Genomic DNA, 19,259 nt, shown 5'->3' on the forward strand with positions numbered 1-19,259 from the left:
ACCGGAGCCTGCAGGCCGGGCCCAGCTGCCTGGCTGGCCCATCCCTCCTCCCGCTCTGCCCGGCCGCCCTGGCAATGAAAACACCGCCACGTGGCCTGCAGCCTTGGCGTCACGTGCCTTCTCCCAATGGCAAGCCGTGTCTCGGAGTTGGGGGCGGGTCGCCAGCAGGGAGGTTCCGCCCACAGCCGTCGCCAATTGGCCAAGGGTGAGCCGGGGCGTGGGCTCACGACCAATGGAGGCCGGCAGTGGGGACCCCGCCCTCTCGGCGGCTGGGTCTGCGGGACCCGCAGGAGGGGGCGGGGCGGGGCGGAGCTGAGCGATGAGGGGCGGGGCGACGCGGGGCCCGGGCGGGGCTGGGGGCGGGGCCGGGGGCGGGGCCGGGGGCGGAGGGGGCGGGCAACCCGGCCCGCGGGGCCGGCGCCAGCGGGCTGCTGAGGTGGCTGTCGCCCGCTCGGAGCGGCGGCTTCCCGGGTCGAGCCCCCCGATGGAGGCCGGGGCCGCGGACGGCCCCTCGGGCGGGGTCGAGGAGGCTCTCAGCTGCTTCTCTTTCAACCAGGACTGCACGTAAGCCGAAGCGCCTGCCCTGCCGGGAGGTGGGGGAGAAAAGTCGCGATCGGGGGTGTCGTCCAGTTGGCAGCTTGTGCAAGAGGCACGGGCCTACACCCCCAGAGGCCTCGGCGGACGGCCGGTGCTGCCGGACCGGTGAGGGTCCCCGAGCCGCCCCTTCGGCCTCCCCGTCCTCCAGGAGGGGGCTGAGCGCCCCTGTCGCCCGCTGCCGGCCGAGAGCCAGGAGGGCCCGGCCCGGGGGAGAAGGAGGGAGTTAGCCGGGGGGAGTGGGGCTGAAGGAGGCCAAGGAACGTGGGGGGACGGGGGGCGGGGTAGTGACCAAAGTGGGGGTCTGGGGAAGGAGGGGCAGAGGCCAAAGCAAAGGAGATGGGAGAGGACGGGGAAGTTGCAAGCTGACCCAAGGCGTGGTAGTTGGGGCCCAGGAAGATGGGAGTACAGGAAAAACTTTCCCATTTGTCCTTGAGCATCTCAACGTGGCATCTGGGCAGGGCCAATGACTCAGAGGCAGCCTATCCCTGCGGCCAGGCCAGCCCCGGTCCCAGCCCCAGCGCAGGGCACCTCGCCCGCCGGATCTGGGCGTCAGGAGCCTCTCCATTGCTCTCACTGTGTCTTCACGTAGCCCACTGGAGAGGCTGAGCCTCCATCTGGGAGTCCAGGAGCCCTTTCCCGGCCCAGGCTGCCTTCCGGGAGAAGCATGAACTCCACTCTGTTGCTTTCTGACTGGATTTTTAACGTTTCACCTTGATGTTCCCATTGGGACTTTGGCCAGAGAGCCGGGAGTTGCTGAACTGCGTTTCAGACATCTGGAGGGTGTCCCTTAGAAGCAAACTTCTGCTCCCTTACCTCTTCTCATGGGATTGTTAGACACCAGCTCTGGGCACCATAGGGAATAATCTCTTTGGAATGTGCACCCAGAGCATTAGGCAGTGATGACCTCTTCCCAGTTTCCCATTTCCTGCTGTACCAGCCTCTGTTGTGCTCCTTAAGGGTTTGGAGTCGGCTTCAGGTGTGTGTTGGCCGTCTGTGCCTGGGCTATGCTAATATTGAACATTCAGTGGTGTAATTAAGGCCATCGTGTACCATAAGCAACCCTGGCTTCCATTCCCTTTGTGTTTCTGTTTAAAAACACCCTCTGCCAAACAATATACCTTTGTTCAAAAAAGCTGTATGTGTAATCGTGTAATCCAGTAGCTGGACAACTGGGTTAGATGCGGGACTTTCAAGCTTTCCTTGACCACAGCCCACAATAAGAAATACATATTACATTACCCAATATCCAGATATAGATGTGTGTGTATATACACACACACACACACACACACACACACACATATATGTATAATATCACTGAAAAGCAATTCACAACATGCTGTTTGCTCTTAATGTGTGCAATACCCTCTGGTATTTTGTGTTTCTTTTTTTTTTTTAAGCCATTCGTGACTTACTAAATTATTTTCTCATGGGTTGAGAGCCACAGTTTACAAAAATGATGGTCTAGATACACTTCTGATGTTTTGTAAGAAGCATTTTGCAAGAGAGGATGGCTGTTGAAATGCCTGGGTGTTTGCCTTCCCAGTTGAAAGCAGGTGAATGAGGGGAGCTGGCTAGTTTGCTTCTTAGTAGGAAATGTTCTCAATTCTGCTTTGTAGCATTGTTTATTACATTTTTTTAAAGGGATGTTAATTTTTACTCTAGGTAAGTCCCAGCTTTCTATAGCAGTTGGATAAGAATGTTATTTTCAAAACCGTAGGGTGCTTGGGAAGTTAATTTCCTTAGTTCCCTACTGTCAGTTCTGTCTTCCTGGCTCTGCTGGGCAGCTCTGTCGCACCTATAAATAAAAGTTTTTGTCACAGTCAGTTGCTTTGAGCCTCAGAGGGTATGACATTGGATTTTATAATAAGTCAAGCCCCTTGCCGAATACATTTCGGAGAGTCAGCGTGTCTTTTTCTATAAGTACAGGCCAAATTTAGGGTCCAGTTTTTCTGGAGAAGGTTGGTTAGAAGACAACTAACCTTTAGCAGTCTTCACTTCATCCTTCATGCTTGGCCCTGTGCCAGACAATTTGGGTGTGTTTGTTTCATTTGATTCGTGGTATGTATTTGTCCCAAATCCCATTTGCATGAGAGGTGATGAGAAATTTTTTTCTTCCTACAAAAAGGCCTTGTGAATGAAATAAGGTTTTAGTCTGAATTCCTTGATTCAGAGTTTTTTGTGGTCATTGATCAACCATTTAAAACACAACAGTGATCACACTGCCATTTCCCATATTTAAAATTCTTGTGGAGAAGAGCATATGTTTGAAAGTTATTTTAAGTTGCCAGATCTTTTGGTTAATATTATAAGACTCTAATTACAACATTTTTTCCCTTACTTGCGAGCTTTAGAAACTTCGGTTGCAACTAACTGCACACATATTTATGTGAAAAAAAGTTTATGGGAAGAAGGTTTAGAAACAGTGATCCCTATGGAGTATGTATATTTTGAAGTTTTAAGATGCGGCTGGCTGGCCTCTCCAGTTTGTTTTCATTAGAAGCCAAGCCCCAGTTCTGAGCGCACTGGTGCCTGATGCAAACGTCTAATCCCCCAGGTTAGCTGCTCAGCAGGTCGGTTGGGGGCGGGGGCAGGGGGGCAAAGGAGCAGAAGCAGCCACCTTGCTGATTAAAAGTCAACTGCCATCCCAGGGAAGAGCAAATGTTAAGGTAGAAAAAAACAAAATTCCAGGGAGAATCATATGACCTTCTCTTTTTTAGGCTAGTGAAACAAGAGCCTTGGCCATCCAGGCTTGTAGCAGTGAGCTGCTTATTTTAGTCTATGTCTCCCTGTGAAGAGCAAAGCTCACCTTTTCATATGTTTATTTTGAATGAGGGAATTGGACTAATTGTTATGTCTACAGGACCATTTTAAGGTCCATTTCAGCCCTGACATCCCATTTCCCAGGGGTCAGGGTCTGATGGCTTATCCTGAGGGTGCTCTGGGTAAGATTTTGGTCATCACTGAGGTGTTGAGGGCAAAGCAGGAGAGAGCTGGATAGGAATTCTCAGCTGCCAAACAAAACTGACTCATTTGCTTTCATCCTGGGGCCAAGGAAACCTGGGTGCACATTCTGTATCTATTGGTTGAAGAGTGAAAATTTAAGAAAACAAGATTCTGGACTTCCCTGGCGGTCCAGCGGTTAAAGCTCTGCACTTCCGATGCAGAGGACGTGGGTTTGATCCCTGGTCAGGAAACTAAGATCCCACAGGCTGCACTGCGCGGCCAAAAAATTAAAAAAAAAAAAAAAAAAAGAAGAAGACAAAATTCTTTTAGCCCCCGTTGTCCCAGATAAGGTTTAGATTTTGCTTTGTTGGTAGGTTGCAGTGCTGGCTTTGTGAAGCAGATGATAAAGCAGAGTTCTCAACCATGGCTGCCCATGAAAATACTTGAACTGAAAAAAAAAAAAAAAAAAAAGAAAAATCCAATTAAATAAAAAGCCCAGGGTTGGGGGAGCAGGGTAGACTAGACAGTCACCAGTATTTTTCTTAAAACTTCCCAGGTGAGGTTAATGTGCAGCCAGAGATGAAAACCACTGGTATAAAGTATCTGAGATGCTTTCATGGAAAGTGATGGAAGGAAGCATCTATTAAATTTTGCCTGCTGATGACCTACTGTGTCTTCTAAGATCACGTATTTCTTTTTTAAGCAAGAAAGAAAGAAAGAAAGGAGGAAGCAAGGAGGGAGGGAGGGAAGGAAGAAAGTGAAGGAAGGAGAGAAGGAAGGAGGGAGGGAGGGAGGAAGGATAGAAAAAAAAATAATTTACCTCTTGGTAGCACTGTGATGAATATTGTCACAAACATGCCGTTTTTCCTATTTCTGCCCAGCTGGGAAAGCATGGTCTCTGGTGGGCCTGACACTTCATTTGACGATAGAGCCCATTCAGTTTCAGGTCTCTTCACCATTTCACATGTTTGTATGTAGTTGTCTTTGACTTCCTCCTTTCGACTGGACCTGCCCACCTGACAAGGCATGCTTGCTTCACCATCTAGAAAGTGATCAAATGTCTCGGCTCCTGAAGTTGTATGTTTATCTGTCCCCTATGACGCTAGAGGGACGGAGGGTGTCTCTCTTCAGACACACCTGTGGTTGGACCCCGTACCTGTTGTCATTCCCAGGCTGTCCTTGCCTTCACAGATCCCTCGCGATTGGAACCAAATCTGGTTATAAGCTGTTTTCTTTGAGCTCCGTGGAGCAGCTGGACCACGTCCACGGAAGCAGTAAGTGTGTGCGTGTGAGAACCTCAGGGCACCAAATCCTCCCTCTAGACTCGAGGCTGGGGCGCTGCTCAGCTTTCTGCATTTCCCTCCATTAACCCGCAAGCTTACAGAGTCAGTCTTTTTTCAGATTTAAATGTAAATCATTGTTTCCACTTGCTTAAAAAAAAAAAACCCACCATGAAACACTAGTAAGATTTGGCAATAGCTGAAGTAACATTCTCTTTTTACATTAAGAAATCCTTTGAAATTGCATTGTTGACACTTTTTCGTATACTCATATGTACAGTCATCAGTTTTTATAATTGTCAAAGTGAAAGTTCACTTACGATTTTTTTTTTGCCCTTTTATTGGCACTGTAGAATATTGGTAACATTCCTTCAGTCATGGAAGTACTTTCCTTGTTTTAATAAAGCAGTAGTCTCCCATTCACAGACTCCATATCAAAGACATTGAAGTACTTCTAGTGAATATTAAAAACAAGTCCAGCTTAGAAATGTGCCTCTCTCATTGTCTCAGGGAAGCTTGTTGTTTATGCCACCATCATATTGATGAAAACACACTCTTCGGATTTCCTGTAAAGAAAGTGGCTTGGCAAATAATATCTCAGGCTCCCAATTCATTTGTAAGATGTTATTTTTATTATAACATTTTTGTGAAGATTCTGCTCTGTATCTGTCCTGCGTTGTTCCCTGTGGGACTTGCTGGAGCCCAAGAAAGGCAGGCATGTGGAAAGAATGTTCCCAGAAAGACACGGAGGCCTCCTGTCTACAGGCGCTCAAGAGGCTTCCTGATTTACCTTCTTCCTGGGTACAGAAGGACCTCCCTGGTCATAACACAGATATCCGGGGTATTATCAACAGGAAAGGGATTCCGGAGAGAGTCAGGGAGCACAGCAAGACGGGCAGGAGGCACAGAATTCACTGTGCTCCTGCCCCCTCCCCTCCCCCATCATGGTGGCACCTGTACCTTTTAGCAACAGGGACCAGAAGAATTCCGGAAGCAGAGCCTCCGACAGAGTAGTTACCCCTTTGAAACCTCTTGTGGAGAAACAGTGGATTGATCCAAACCTCCCAGATATGTTCTGCAGAGAGGACAGCGGCCCCGGAGGCGGGGCTGTGATTCCGGCCGCAGAGGGCATCAGGGGATGCTCTGGAAAGCCCGGCTTTACGTTCTGGTCGCCGGGCTCTGCCTGACTGTCGATCGTGGAAAGGGCTTGGGAACTTGGGAAACGGGTAAAAATTCACTGTCGAGGGAAGGGACGGGGAATCTCTGCAAGCAGGCGGTAAGGGAGGGAGGACCCCAGGAGGCCGGCGGGCTGACGTCTGCGTCCCCTCGGCCGCCTCCCCACCCCCCGCCCGCAGATGACATCCCCGACGTCTGCATCGTGGAGCGCCTCTTCTCCAGCAGCCTGGTGGTGGTGGTGAGCCACACGAAGCCTCGCCAGATGAACGTCTACCACTTCAAGAAGGGCACCGAGATCTGCAGCTACAGCTACTCCAGTAACGTCCTGTCCATCAGACTGAACCGGCAGGTAAGGGGCGGGCGCATCCCTCCGGGTAGCAAGGCTCCCGCCGCTGGGGACCAAGGAAACAGGAGCATCTCTTGGGATGGTCATCTCTCGCCAGCATCCAGCTCTGTCGGGGGTTTTAAAACTCAGGCCGAGGAGGATGGGGACATGGTTTGAGTCGACGCCACACACTCGTCTCGGTGGTGAGACTGTCTGGACTGCCCCGGGGCCCCGGTCCTTCCGCCTGCTGTGATTTCTCAAGCATCCGCCACCGGCTAGGTGAACGCTGTCCCCCTGGAGCCAGGCTGGGTGGAACCCTGGCTCAGAATCTGTCCCGTGAGCCACTGCAGGGGCACCTTAAGCCAGAGGGACGCCCTTCTTGTTTGGGCCCTAGATGGTGGCATTCCTTGCCGGCTGGTGGTCACGCCTGTCAGAATAAGCCCCTGGAGAGAAAGCGTGGTCCTCCTGGGTTAGTGCTGAAGCCAGTCGGTGAAACCGTCCCTCCTCTTGCTGGGACCGGCTAAGCCTTGAAGATGTTTCTGGTGGTGTTTTCTTTGTTGGAGGAAGGGTTAGTCTTTTTTTTTTTTTTTTTTTTTTTTTGGCGGTACGCGGGCCTCTCACTGCTGTGGCCTCTCCCGTTGCGGAGCACAGGCTCCGGACGCGCAGGCTCAGCGGCCATGGCTCACGGGCTCAGCCGCTCCGCGGCATGTGGGATCTTCCCGGACCGGGGCACGAACCCGTGTCCCCTGCATTGGCAGGCGGACTCTCAACCACTGCGCCACCAGGGAAGCCCAAGGGTTAGTCTTATCAAACGTACCATATACATTCTTTTGAAAACTATAAGTTCCCGTTAAATAAGCATTTGGGGGTACTAGCCGAGTTTCCCTTGAATTATTAGATTTTAAATCCTATGAGGGCAGCGGCTGTATCCATTTTACTCGCTACTGTAAGGCCTGGTAGAAGAGACAGTGCCCGGTAGAAAAATGCTCAGTGAATATCTGTTTCCTGGCTGCCTATTAAATACAAAAACAAATAAGTCGGTTCTTTATATGACCGAGCAGATCTGTGTATTCAATTAAATATCCCCAGGGTGCTGGAGGTCCTTGCCTTCACTGAGGACATCGTTTTCTCCTTTGTACCTAAACTATTAAGTGCTTACTTTTTTTTTTTTTTAAACAAATGAGACAAAGTGCTGCCTTAAGTTTATGAGAAGGAAGAGATTGTTTCTTTGGGTTGATCCACTGTGTTGACTGCCTATCCATTCAAGTCTGTATAAAGCAGGGTGGTAGAAAATGGCCTGAGAAATAGAATACGGCGTATTTTAGAAGCAAGGAGTAGCAGGGGATAAAGAAGATAAGGCCAGTTCTTGGCAAGAGAGGGAAAGGCGGTTTGAGGGTTTTCAACTTGAAGGCTTTTAAGCACAGTTCTTGGCTCCAGAGCTATCTCTGAAATGTCTTGGTTGCACGTTAAATTTCTTTGCAGGACGTTTTATCTTTGCATACGTTGATAGCCAGGGTATAAAAATTAAGACTGTTTAGGCAAATATCCCGTAAAGATCAGAACCCTCAAACGGTATCCACGGTATTTATTTGTATAATGTCTCTCTTGTTTGCTCTCTGATATTTTCATTAGCAAATGGGACTGTTAACCTTTAGGTGCCACCCTCTCCTCAATAAAACACCCATTAACTTCAAAGTTCCCCTGCCGCATCTCCTAAAGAACTTCACGGCACCTAGAACTTCTCCGCTGTTCACAGCCAAGCCAACTGGACCTCAGGCCGAGCAGAGCTCTCTTCCTTTAGCATTTCTTCTGCTAAGAAGATGATTTGAAACAGGTCTGGGAAGTCTTCGGCGTTTGCTTCTCTTAAAAACATTCAGATTTGGGACTTCACTTTTGGTTTACGGGGCTGCTAGTGTGCCCTCCCTGCTAGGCCAGGGTCCTGCCGCTCCCCCCCCACCCCACCGAGGATGTGAAAATAGAGGCTGCTCTGTCTATTTCATCAGGTCCTCAGGCTGTGCAGTTCCTTTCTGAAAAACAGGAAAAACGTCCAAGATTTGTGTGGGGAATTTAGAAGAAAGAAAACCCCTATTATCCTCTGAATCTGTAGAAAGGAAGAATATTCAGTAATTGGGATCTGTTTCATTTTTAGTTGCTGTTAATCCCCTTCTACTAATAGAGGAAAGGTATTCTGTGGAATAAGGACAATAAACCAGATGTATTTGGATTTGTAAATGTCCACAGTTCTTTGACCATCTGTTCCGAGGGGCTCTTGTTACCCAGATGGAGATTGACTGGATGGAAGCCTCCAAGGGCAGACGCTGTAAATAATTTTCTAGTTGACAAAAGGAGTTTTTACTTCTAGGACCTAGACAAGTAGATGAGAACCAGGGTGACAGGGAATGAGCTGAGCTGGAGGCCAGCCCAGGGTTCTGCTGAGACCGGAGACTGATTAGTAAAGGGAGCCATTGCCAGGGTGGCGCTCATCCCAGGAACGAGCCCTCACGTGAAACACAGACGAAGTGCCTCCTCTTTGCCCCTCACTGTTCTCTCTGTGTGTTTCCCTTGGGTCGGGGGGTGACCTGAAATCCGGCCGAGTGGACCACAGAGCAGGTGGTGCTCTAAGAGCTGGTGGGGAAAGATGCGGATGAGGCCAGAGAAGCTAGGAGTGGAGGCTGCCCCTGCAGGAAGGGGCGTGGTGAAGACCCCGTATTCTGGGGTCGCACGTGGGGCTGGGGGTGGGGACACAGGAGCGAACCCGAACCCACAAACATCAACAAGCATAGAGCTCTCTAGTCCAAACCGTAGTAAGTGCAGGCGAAAGGCAAAGCAGTGCGGTAAATCAGGGACTGTATATTTTACGGAGAAGCACTGATATATGCCATCAATTTGGAGACCCTGTTAGAATCTTTTTTGTCAGCCCTCTGCACCCAGCGCTGTGGCCACAGAGCCTTAACTAAACCTGAGGAAAGTGTTTCAATGTTATCTTTCTGCTTGGTTCAAGTGACAGTCTCCTGAAAAATTCTGAGCTGGGAAGAGTCTTACTGGGAAAACAGCATCGCAGGCTTTTCCCAGAAGGGGAACCCACCGCTTCTTAGTGGTATTTTTAGGTCTCTTCCTTTCCAAGAGTTGTTCCAAGAGTTGTTCCCTGGGCTGAAAGGATCTGGCCCGGGAGCAGTGGTCCTCACGTCTGGGGTCCGTGTTGTAACCCCCCTGAACGAGGGTCTCCAGGCAGAGCCCAGGCCTTGCCCCGGGATGCCAGGCGCTCATCAGAGTCTGAGAAGCGCCGGCCTGAAGGAAGCCGAGGCGGCAGGGGCAGGGGAGAAGAGGCCTGTGGAGGGCCAGTAGCCCCTGGACCAAAAGCCCCTTCCTGAGGGCCCCGCACTCGTACCCAGCACCTGCCCTGTGCTGAGCCGGGCGTTCTGCTCCTCTAGGCACCTGACACCTTAACCCCGAGGCCCGCTTCCACGTGGCCCTCGGAAAGAGACTTGAAATCTGACAAGTTTCCTTTGAAGAAAAAGAGAAGGGTGTCCGGGCACTGGGTAGGGGGAGCCCCAGGGAGAGGAGCCCATCCCAGGGGGACCGCGGGGCAGGGGCACTGGGTGGGGTGTCCCGTGAGGGCTGGAGGGTGTCTCGGGTTCCCTTGCCGGGGCTGGAGAGAGGGCACACGAGTGGGTCTGGGCGAGCGTTTGGGTGGATCGTAGTTCAAGCTGGCCGTCACTTGGGGAGGGGAATGTAACCCTGGGAGATGCAGAGGAAGCCAAGGTACCCACATCCGGACAAGAAGGGACTTGGCTCTGAACATCGAAGGGGGCCCGTCTGATGGGAAGGCAAACCGAGAAGTTTACCTGGAAGTGTCTTCACTGGCAAAGGGAGTCTGATCAGGAAGTGTCCAGGATTCCCTGGACTGAGGAGAGGGAAAAGTACAAAACCAAAAACAAAAACAAAAAAAAGAAGGAAATCTCAATTTCTAAATGGAATTTCCAGATATCCTGTATTTAGTGCTTCTGTCCAGGTGGAGGGTGATGTATACGTGGCTGTGTGCACATAACGTAAGCTTCAAATTGATCATGAAAATTCCTCCCCCTTTCGGCTTAGAATCGAGTTAGGATTCACAGGAAAGAGGCGTGATCTCGGGATGGTTGGGCCCTTTTCAAGGAATCAGCCCCGATAGATTGATGGGTCTGTGTGATTTCAGAGGCTGCTCGTTTGCCTGGAGGAGTCCATTTACATTCACAACATTAAAGACATGAAGCTTTTGAAGACCATCCTGGATATTCCTCCAAACCCGACAGGTGAGCCCCAGCCCGGGCCAGGTGCCCCCAAATCTCGTGTCTGGGTGCTCCTTTGCACCAGCTGTGTTTCCACCCAAATTGAAAACCCGAAGCAGCGTCTGTCCTTCACTGCTTTATAAATCTTCGTGGTGTTTGCCTTGAAGCTTTGTCTTAACGGCGGCAGATTCAGATTATATTAGGCCATGCGTCCTGCAGGAGGGCCGTGTGACCTTCCCTGCAGCCTGGGAGAAACTCCTTTCCCCTGGGACCCGTTCTCAGCAAACGTGTCCAAGAATTTAGGCAGACACGTAGGAGATGTCCTGCATCTGACGTTGCAAGGTGCTCACCCCTAGTTATCTTTGCTGGTTGTTCAGTATAGAGCAGACGTCATAATCAGAAGTGGGTTCTACCTGACCGGGAGACAGACAATCCAAACCGAAAAGAAATGTGTTTTCTTACGTTGCAGACAATTCTCTGTATGTGGGTGATATGCTAGGAGGTTGGACTGTATTAAATTTTCAGATGTAACACTGTTTAATACATTTTCCTGATTTAAGAATGGGAGCAGCTGGGATTGGTCAGGTTGAAATGGCAGACGATGACATTCTGTGAATCCCTGGCGGCAGAAGTAAACGAGAAGGAAGTTGTGTGGTGGGACAGGAGCCACCAAACCAGAACAGTTTGCGGATTTACAAAATCCGCACTCCAGCTTAGTATGTAAATCGCACTCCAGCTTAGTATCGTTAAATGATTGCTTCAGTTCACTGCGGTTTTCTAATTCGTTGACTTTCACCGAATTTCAAGATCCCTGTGGCCCGACCTCAGTCACCTAGACTCTTTGAGCCTCAGTTTCCTCACCTGTAAAATGGAATAGTAACCCCCGTCTCACAGGGATGGCGTCTGTGGCGGTTACCTGCTCCCGGCCTGCTGGGCAGTACTTCCTCCTCTGGCCTCATTTCCTTCTCTCCATCTGAGTTATACAGATGGCCCTTGCTGTTGACTTCAGTGCTTTAAAATTTCAGCCCTGACAAAACCGTACTGTATTTGAAAAGATCACAGCCATTGAGGCCATTAGAAAGCTCTGTGGGAGAACGACTTTAAAGCCTGTTTCGCAAGTGGAGGGTGGTAAGTGAAGGAACCGTTGCCGGGGACGGGGGTGGGGGGTTAGTTTCTTTTTGTGCTGTTTTTCAGGAATGAGAGGTTGAACTAACCTGGAAAAGTGTTTATTGCAGACGTGCTACGTGCCCAGGGCCATAGCAGGCACTGTAGGTACAGACCACACACCAGGAACCCCAAACCCTTGGGACATGGTGCACAAGTGCCCTGGCGTCTTTGGAAGGTTTGGGACCCAGGGGGTGACAGCTGAAAGGAAGATGTGCTCTTCTGACAGGGCGGGGGAGGTGAGTGGGGTCTGAGCAGAACCCACCGGAGCCGCGGGCCTGGGCTGGACCCTGGCGGCTTTGGACAGGGGACATCTCAGGGGGGCAGGGGACATGCCAGGTGAGCAGGGACATTCCAGGCAGGCAGGGGACATTCCAGGTGGGCAGGGGACATCTCATGGGGGCAGGGGACATCCCAGGTGAGCAGTGGACATGCCAGGTGGGCAGAAAGCTCACAAGCTGCCTGTGACTCTCCGTTTCCTTGAAAGGAGGGGAGCCGGGCACCGTCAGTGGCCTTTCGAGCGGGCGTCCCACGGGTCAGGGCAGCCATCAGCCCCCCTCACCCCTGCGGTCACACCCTCAGCCGCTCAGCCCAGGGGACGGTGCTGCCTGCCTTCTGGGCCAAACCTGTTCCTCCTGCGAAAAGCCCGTCTCCTCTTAACTTTGAGCAAATGCAGCCGTTTGTCTTAGCTCAGAAAATGCACTGATGGCCTCCGTTTGCAGTTTAAACAGGGAGAAAGGAGGTTTGCAGGTGTAGGGCCATTTGTGCTTCCTGTTAGGATGTGTGCGCCTCACAAAGGGAATCGTTTAATCTCAAGACAACTTAGAAATGAACGGGAGGTGTCCTCAGGTAAACATTACCAGTGGGCTGGGGGTAGAGATTTAGCCTTTCCTTCTGAAAGACCAGGGATGGGTCGAAAGACCAAAACTTGGGTCTTATTACACCTTTGACGTTCTTTGGAGAGAGAGGCCAAGACGGCTTCAAAGGCTGACATTTATAATCATCCTCTCAGCTTCCCCTGAGCTCTTCCTACTTCAGTAAAATGGGGGTGATCCTTTTTGCCCCACAGAGTTATTATGGGGAGGATTCCCTGAGGGCGGGGAGGGGGTGAGAGTGAAGTCCCATCTGCTGGGCACACGAGGCTCAGCCAGGCTCGCCCGCTGGCCGGTTCCATGCATCATGTCCATCTCCAGCCAGGAGGGCAGGCTCGGGACAGGTCGGAGTTTCCCTGCAGTGACATGACCCGTCCCTCGCTCAAGGACCCCCAGCAGACTCTGAAAGTCCAAAACCACGTAGATAAGATCCTCAGAGGCCAGGAGTCTCCTTCATTTGTTCCCACCCTCTCATGTATTTTCTGAACAAAAAACTGTAAGATGGAAACTCTGGCCCTTGATTTGATGAGTCTTCATGGGTACAGAACAGAGGGAGATGGGGCCTCTTGGCTGACTGGCTCAGCCACACAAATTCTGAATGTCTTTTGACTTTGTGAACTACGAACACGTGATATACACAGAGTTCTGTCATTGCTTCACGCTCAGTCCCGGCCGCGGCTGTAAATTTCCTTCCTTCTGTCTGTTTGTGTCATGCCCATTCCTGTTGTGTCAAAGACTGCAGGCTGCTTCCTTTAAAGGGTTTGGCCAGACGGGGCTCGAAGTTAATTTCCTGCTAGCACAGCAGTCTGTACCCTGAGCAGCTGAAGGTGGAAATCTCCATTAAAAAATCCGCCAACGGCAGAACTTGTCGGTCTTACAGGGTTTCACGGAATATTGGGGGAGCAGTCTACACCACACAGCAGTGTGTATAATGGGACAGAGTAGCCGTTTATTCCCCAGCGAGAGCTCTTTCTGAAAATGTAATGCAGGTGGGGTAAATGGTAGCATAGAGCATCTGTAAGTACAGAGACGATTTCTCTCCTTTCTATTTTTAAAAACTGGAAAGCATATTCCATTAATCAACCCAGAGGGAACTGCATTTTATAAATCACTGTTAACTTGCTTTAATTTTGACATATAATACTATAAATACCAAGGTAAGAATGATTTAGAATCACAGGACTTCCTTCTAATTCCAGCCAATGGTGCCATTGGTTCTTGAATGGAAATCAGGCATTTTTCTTCTCCAGCTGCAGAAGGATTACAGCCAAACCATTTCAGTGGAATTATAGCTGACCATGATTTATGAAAATGTGTTTCAAGTCTGAAGTCCAAAAGCCACATCAAAACCTAACTCCTTATATTTAAAGAAAAGAAAAAAGCCAGAAGAAAATATACTCAAATATTGAGCATAGTGAAAAGCCTCTGGGTTTTAGAATTATGGGTGTTTTTTTTCTGTTTCTTTATATTTTCTGGGCTCTACAAATTTTTTATACTATCACTTTTATATTATAAAATAATATCAAAGAAAAGGCTGGGACTTCCCCGGTAGCACAGTGGTTAAGAATCCACCTGCCAATGCAGAGGACATGGGTTCGAGCCCTGGTCCAGGAAGATCCCACATGCCGCGGAGCAACGAAGCCCGTGCGCCACAGCTACTGAGCCTGTGCTCTAGAGCCCACGTGCCACAACTACTGAAGCCCGCACACCTAGAGCCCGTGCTCCGCAACAAGAGAAGCCACTGCAATGAGAAGCCCGCACACTGCAACGAAGAGCAGCCCCCATTTGCTGCAACTAGAGAAAGCCTGCATGCAGCAACGAAGACCCAATGCAGCCATAAATAAATAAATAAATAAATAAATAAATTTATTTTAAAAAAGAAAAAAAAGAAAAGGCTCATTTCCCTTCCTATAAAGGGTTTCAGGGGACACTTGTGACAGAAACAGAAGACGAGTAGAACGGGAACATCTAAGCCTATAGCAAAGTCTTCTTACTTTCCTTGGGGGCTTCACAAGAAATAAAGTGCATTCTTAGGGCTGGGTGGATCTGTCTGAGAATTGGACCACAGGAAGCCAAAGGAGCTCACGTTCAGCTTTTCTGGGGACCGTCATTAAGTTGCACAGGTTGGTACGCACGGCGCCTTGGCTACATTCAGGTGGGCTGGCCGAGGTGCGAGCCAGAGACAGAGCTGTCAGGTACGTGGTTACGTGGCAGGGTGTACCTGCCCTCGCCACCATCCTTGGTCCCTTCCTGTCAGACTCTCGTGTCAACTCACTCTCCATTGGGTGTTACAGGAAGCTCCATGTTAGCTGAAGAAGTTTAAGCTTCCTTCCTTTCTGGAAATATTTACATTTTAATATACAACTCTGAAGGTCACCTCACACCTATTAGAATGGCTATTATCAAAAAGACAAGGGACCAGTGTTGGCAAGGGTGTGGAGAAAAGGGAGCCTGTGTGCACTGTTGGTGGGAATGTAAATTGGTGCAGCCACTGTGAAGAACAGTGTGGAGGATCCTCAAAAAACTAAAAACTGAGCTACCTTATGATTAAGCAATCCCACTCTGGGTATTTATCCCAAAAAAATGGAGACACTAACTCAAAAAGATATCTGCAGCCCAATGTTCATTGCAGCAATATTTACAACAGGCAAGACATGGGAACAACCTAAGTGTCCATCGATGGATGAGTGGATGAAGACGGTGTGGCGTATAGATATAATGGAATACTACTCAGCCATAAAAAAGGATGAAATCTTGCCACTGTGATGACGTGGATGGACCTTGAGGGCATCACGCTACGTGAATTCAGTCAGGCAGAGAAAGACAAATACCATATGATCTCACCTATATGTGGAATCTTCAAACAAAACAAACCAGCTCACAGATGCAGAGGAAAGACTGGTGGTTACCAGAGGCTGGGGGTCAGGGGGAAGAGAGGTGTGAAATGGTTGAATGGGGTCAAAAGGCACAAACTTCCAGTTAAAAAATAAGTCATGGGGGTGTAACATTCAGCAAAACTGAGAAGGCATGAGTGGTCTCTTCTAAGGCTGGGTGACCCTGTACAGGCAAGAGGGCTGCAGGAAGCCTGCAGGAAAGGGCGCTGGGCTGTCACCCTCCTCCCACAGCTGCCTGGCAGGTGATAAGGGCACAGCCTGGTGGGTCCTGGGCAAAGCCCGAGCAGGCGGTCAGACCTTGGTTCCCATTCTCGACGTTTGCTTTTGTTTTGACCTCTGCTCTGCCCCCAACAGATGAGGGTCAGGTCCATTTTAGCCTGATCTGAAGTTTCTCTTATGCTTTTACAAGAAACCCATTTAAAAGACTGACTTGTAACAAAGCTACCTTTTCTATTTAAAAGGGCCTCTCTTGCCTGATCTCGAAGTTCTTATTCTGGTAATGCTTCTGGTTCGGGTAATTCCGTGAATTCACTTCTATCACGTACACCCCTATGAATGGAAACCATTGTTGTGAAAATCCTTTTCTTAAATGCTATTAGGATCCTCCCCCGCCCCTCCAATCCCTGTGTAAATAAAAATGGCTTAGGTTTGGTTCAGTGGTTTGACTTGGTGTTTACTCTTCCAGAATATTGTTGAAGCCTTTTAAATCCAACATGTCCTGTTTCTTTAGTTTGTCCCAACGGCAGACACACCGTCTTCACTGCCCTCAAGTGAATTTCCCCTCTGGAGGCGCCCATTTCCCTTATCGAGGCAGGACATTTGGCTCTGAAACAATTTCTAAATAGGTCCTCCCCTCAAGCCACCCAGCCTCCCCACCCTCCAGTTTGAAATGACATTTAATCACCTGCAGAAAGGCCACCACAAGCTGCCCTTTATTTCAGTTAGGAGCTTGTAGCCCAGAGGGTAACGGAATTGGAAGGGAAGTAGATGTTACTTCAGGGCCCTGGGGCACAGTGCGAAGAAGAACGTTTAAAATAGTCTAACTTCCGACCTCTCAGCTGTGGCGTGGACACGGTCAGTGTCCAATCACGAGGTCGTCCCGGGAATTTACTTGATCAGGGTCCTTGGATTAGAAGAATCAACTGGGAGTCGAGGTCTGCAGGGCCGCTCCTCCCCTAGCCAGCAGGTGGCGCTGTGGTCGTGCCGCGTCCAGATGCCCTTCCCGGCCGTGGACGCCGGCTTTTCACGTGCTGTTTGCTCTCTGCCAGGTCTGTGTGCCCTGTCCATCAACCATTCCAATTCCTACGTGGCCTATCCTGGGAGCCGGACGACAGGCGAGATCGTGCTCTACGACGGACACGCCCTGGTAAGTTGGCGGTGACCCCGGCCGGCCCAGCCCCCTGCCTGGCCGCGTGGTCAGTTTCAGGTGAGGGGCGGGCTCGGTGGCGGGGGGCGAGGTGCAGAGGCGCAAGCAGCTCCGGCCACAGCTGTGGGGTGTGGATGGGAAGGCCATGCCCTTTGCCTTCATCGCCATCCGTCCACGTAGCCACAAGGCAGCTTGCCAGGCCCGGACAGACGCCGTGGCAGCTGGGGGCCATCGCGGGGTTGAGTGCGTCCTGCCGGGCCGTGGCACGGCCTGCGACAGCGTGCAGCCGTGTCCCATGTCCTGCCCTCTGCTCTCCGAGCTTCACAGAGCAGGCAGGATTGCTGCAGGAAGCCGGGCCCTAGAGCCGCATCACGGAGAGCACAGTCACATCACCGCACTGGCCACACGGCTGGTCGCCCATCTCCCCGAGGGCAAGAAAAGGGACAGAAACGCAGCAGCCCTTGCAGCAGCATCTAGATACACCGGGAAGCGACGTGCAGCTTCTATGCATACGGCCTGGTGGAAAGAGGGAAACAGGGAACCCAGCAGAGGAGGGAGGGTGTCTCGGAAGGAAAGAGGAGCGAGAGGAGACGACAAGCGTCCTCCCTCTGCCCCAGCATCAACCTCCGTTTTCCTTTTCGCCAACAGAAGACAGTCTGCACCATTGCTGCCCACGAGGGGGCGCTGGCCGCCATTGCCTTCAACGCCTCGGGCTCCAGACTGGCCAGCGCCTCCGAGAAAGTGAGTTCCTCAGGGGCTCGCCTCCTGCTGGGAGTTGGGGGGAGGGTTCCGGGGCCCGGGGCCCCAAAGAGCTGGTGGAAGGGGCCCGGTGACCCCAGCGCTCAGACCTCACTCCGGAGGGAGGCCTTCCGGCCCCTGCGTGAGTCGCTGCATTTATTAACTCGGCCGACCAAGGGCCTCTGCTGTGCAGGACACAAGCCTCTTTGCCCAGAACCTTGCGGTCTGATTAAGAAACGTGCGTGCCCATCATCACAGATACGGAGAGATGCCGCGTTCCATAAACACAGTAGAAACAAAATGCTTGGCTGTTCGATAGGAGAGACTGACATCTTCTGTCTGGAATAACCAGGGAAGGTGATAGAGTTGAATTTCAGATGCCACGAAAAACAGGTGTATTTTTGATGGGGAGGGATTGAATGTCTGAGGGGGCCAGAGCAGACTGAACGAGCACGCCAGCGCCTTGGGCTCGGGTGGGGAGGGGCAGGGAGATGGAGGCTGTTCAACTCACCTTCCAAGAATGGTTTATACAGCACACATACAGAAAAGCCTCTGTGCACAGCCCTCTGAGCTTCCTCTCCTGAGACAGATGCTCAAAACCAATCAAACAAGCTCGTCTCTAAAGGGACGTGTCTGCGTGAAGCTGTTCACGGTATGAAATGCCTACCTGCTTTCTCTTCCAGGGCACTGTCATCCGGGTGTTCTCGGTTCCCGATGGGCAGAAGCTCTATGAGTTTCGGAGAGGCATGAAAAGGTCTGTGCTCATCGTAAAAACCCAGTGTAGAGTACGCACAGGGGTCCTGCAGCGAACGGCTGGCAGCCGTCCGGGGAGAGGACAGAGGGGCTGTGTGCGCCCCTCGCCCTGCCCGGGAGGAGGGATGATGGTCCTTTCTCAGGTGACTGACTAGAGGCTCCGCTGAGCACTCAGAACACCTGAGAGCTGAGAGGGCTTTGTGACCTGAGCCTCCAGCCTGGGGAGCCCTTTCTTGATGTGCCCAAGGGCGGCCCGTCACGGAGAAATTAGACAGGCGAGGGAGTCACGGCCCGAAAGTAACCGCTGACCCTCCTCCCGCGGAACAGAAAAGTGTGATGGTCTGGGTCCTATCCGCTGTAGGGCTCACAGATGGAAGACTGCCAGTGTGATGGGAAGGGGCGATGCCTGGTTTCTTCTCACCTGAGAAGCGACCCAGTGTGACTCTTTCTGATGTTAATTTCAAAATATGAATGATACAGTGTTGAAGGGATTTTAGAAAACACAGGCAGACCTCGGAGATAGTGTGGGTTCCATCCCAGACCACCGCAGTAAAGCCAGTATCACAATAAAGCGCGTCACGCACATTTCTTGGTTTCCTCGTACCTATGAAAGTGATGTTTACACTATCCTGCAGTCTGTTAAGTGTGCGATGATGGCATGAGTCTAAAAATTTTTTAAATGCTTTATTGCTAAACAATGCTGACCATCATCTGAGCCTTCAGCGAGTCATAATGTTTGCAGTCGTCACACCAAAGATCACTGATCACAGGTCACCACGATAAATAGAATAATCATGAAAAAGCTTGAAAAATGTTGAGGATGATCAAAACGTGACACAGAGGCATGAAGCGAGCAAAGGCTCTGGGGAAAATGGCACCG

At 50.8% G+C, this 19,259-nt stretch overlaps 1 protein-coding gene across 1 annotated transcript in view; it reads left to right on the plus strand.

Annotated features, from left to right (window-relative positions):
- Positions 1–395: 395 nt before the first annotated feature.
- WIPI1 (WD repeat domain, phosphoinositide interacting 1) overlaps positions 396–19,259 on the plus strand; it is a 30,338-nt gene continuing 11,474 nt past the window's right edge. The window contains exons 1-7 of the mRNA XM_060080867.1: positions 396–564; positions 4,735–4,817; positions 6,179–6,348; positions 10,520–10,616; positions 16,791–16,888; positions 17,537–17,629; positions 18,310–18,380. Coding sequence (XP_059936850.1) covers positions 485–564; positions 4,735–4,817; positions 6,179–6,348; positions 10,520–10,616; positions 16,791–16,888; positions 17,537–17,629; positions 18,310–18,380 — 692 coding nt within the window. The 5' untranslated portion in view covers positions 396–484. The remainder of the gene's footprint in view (positions 565–4,734; positions 4,818–6,178; positions 6,349–10,519; positions 10,617–16,790; positions 16,889–17,536; positions 17,630–18,309; positions 18,381–19,259) is intronic.

The sequence above is a fragment of the Mesoplodon densirostris genome, chromosome 18 (genome assembly GCF_025265405.1).
Source record: "Mesoplodon densirostris isolate mMesDen1 chromosome 18, mMesDen1 primary haplotype, whole genome shotgun sequence".
NCBI lineage: Eukaryota > Metazoa > Chordata > Mammalia > Artiodactyla > Ziphiidae > Mesoplodon > Mesoplodon densirostris.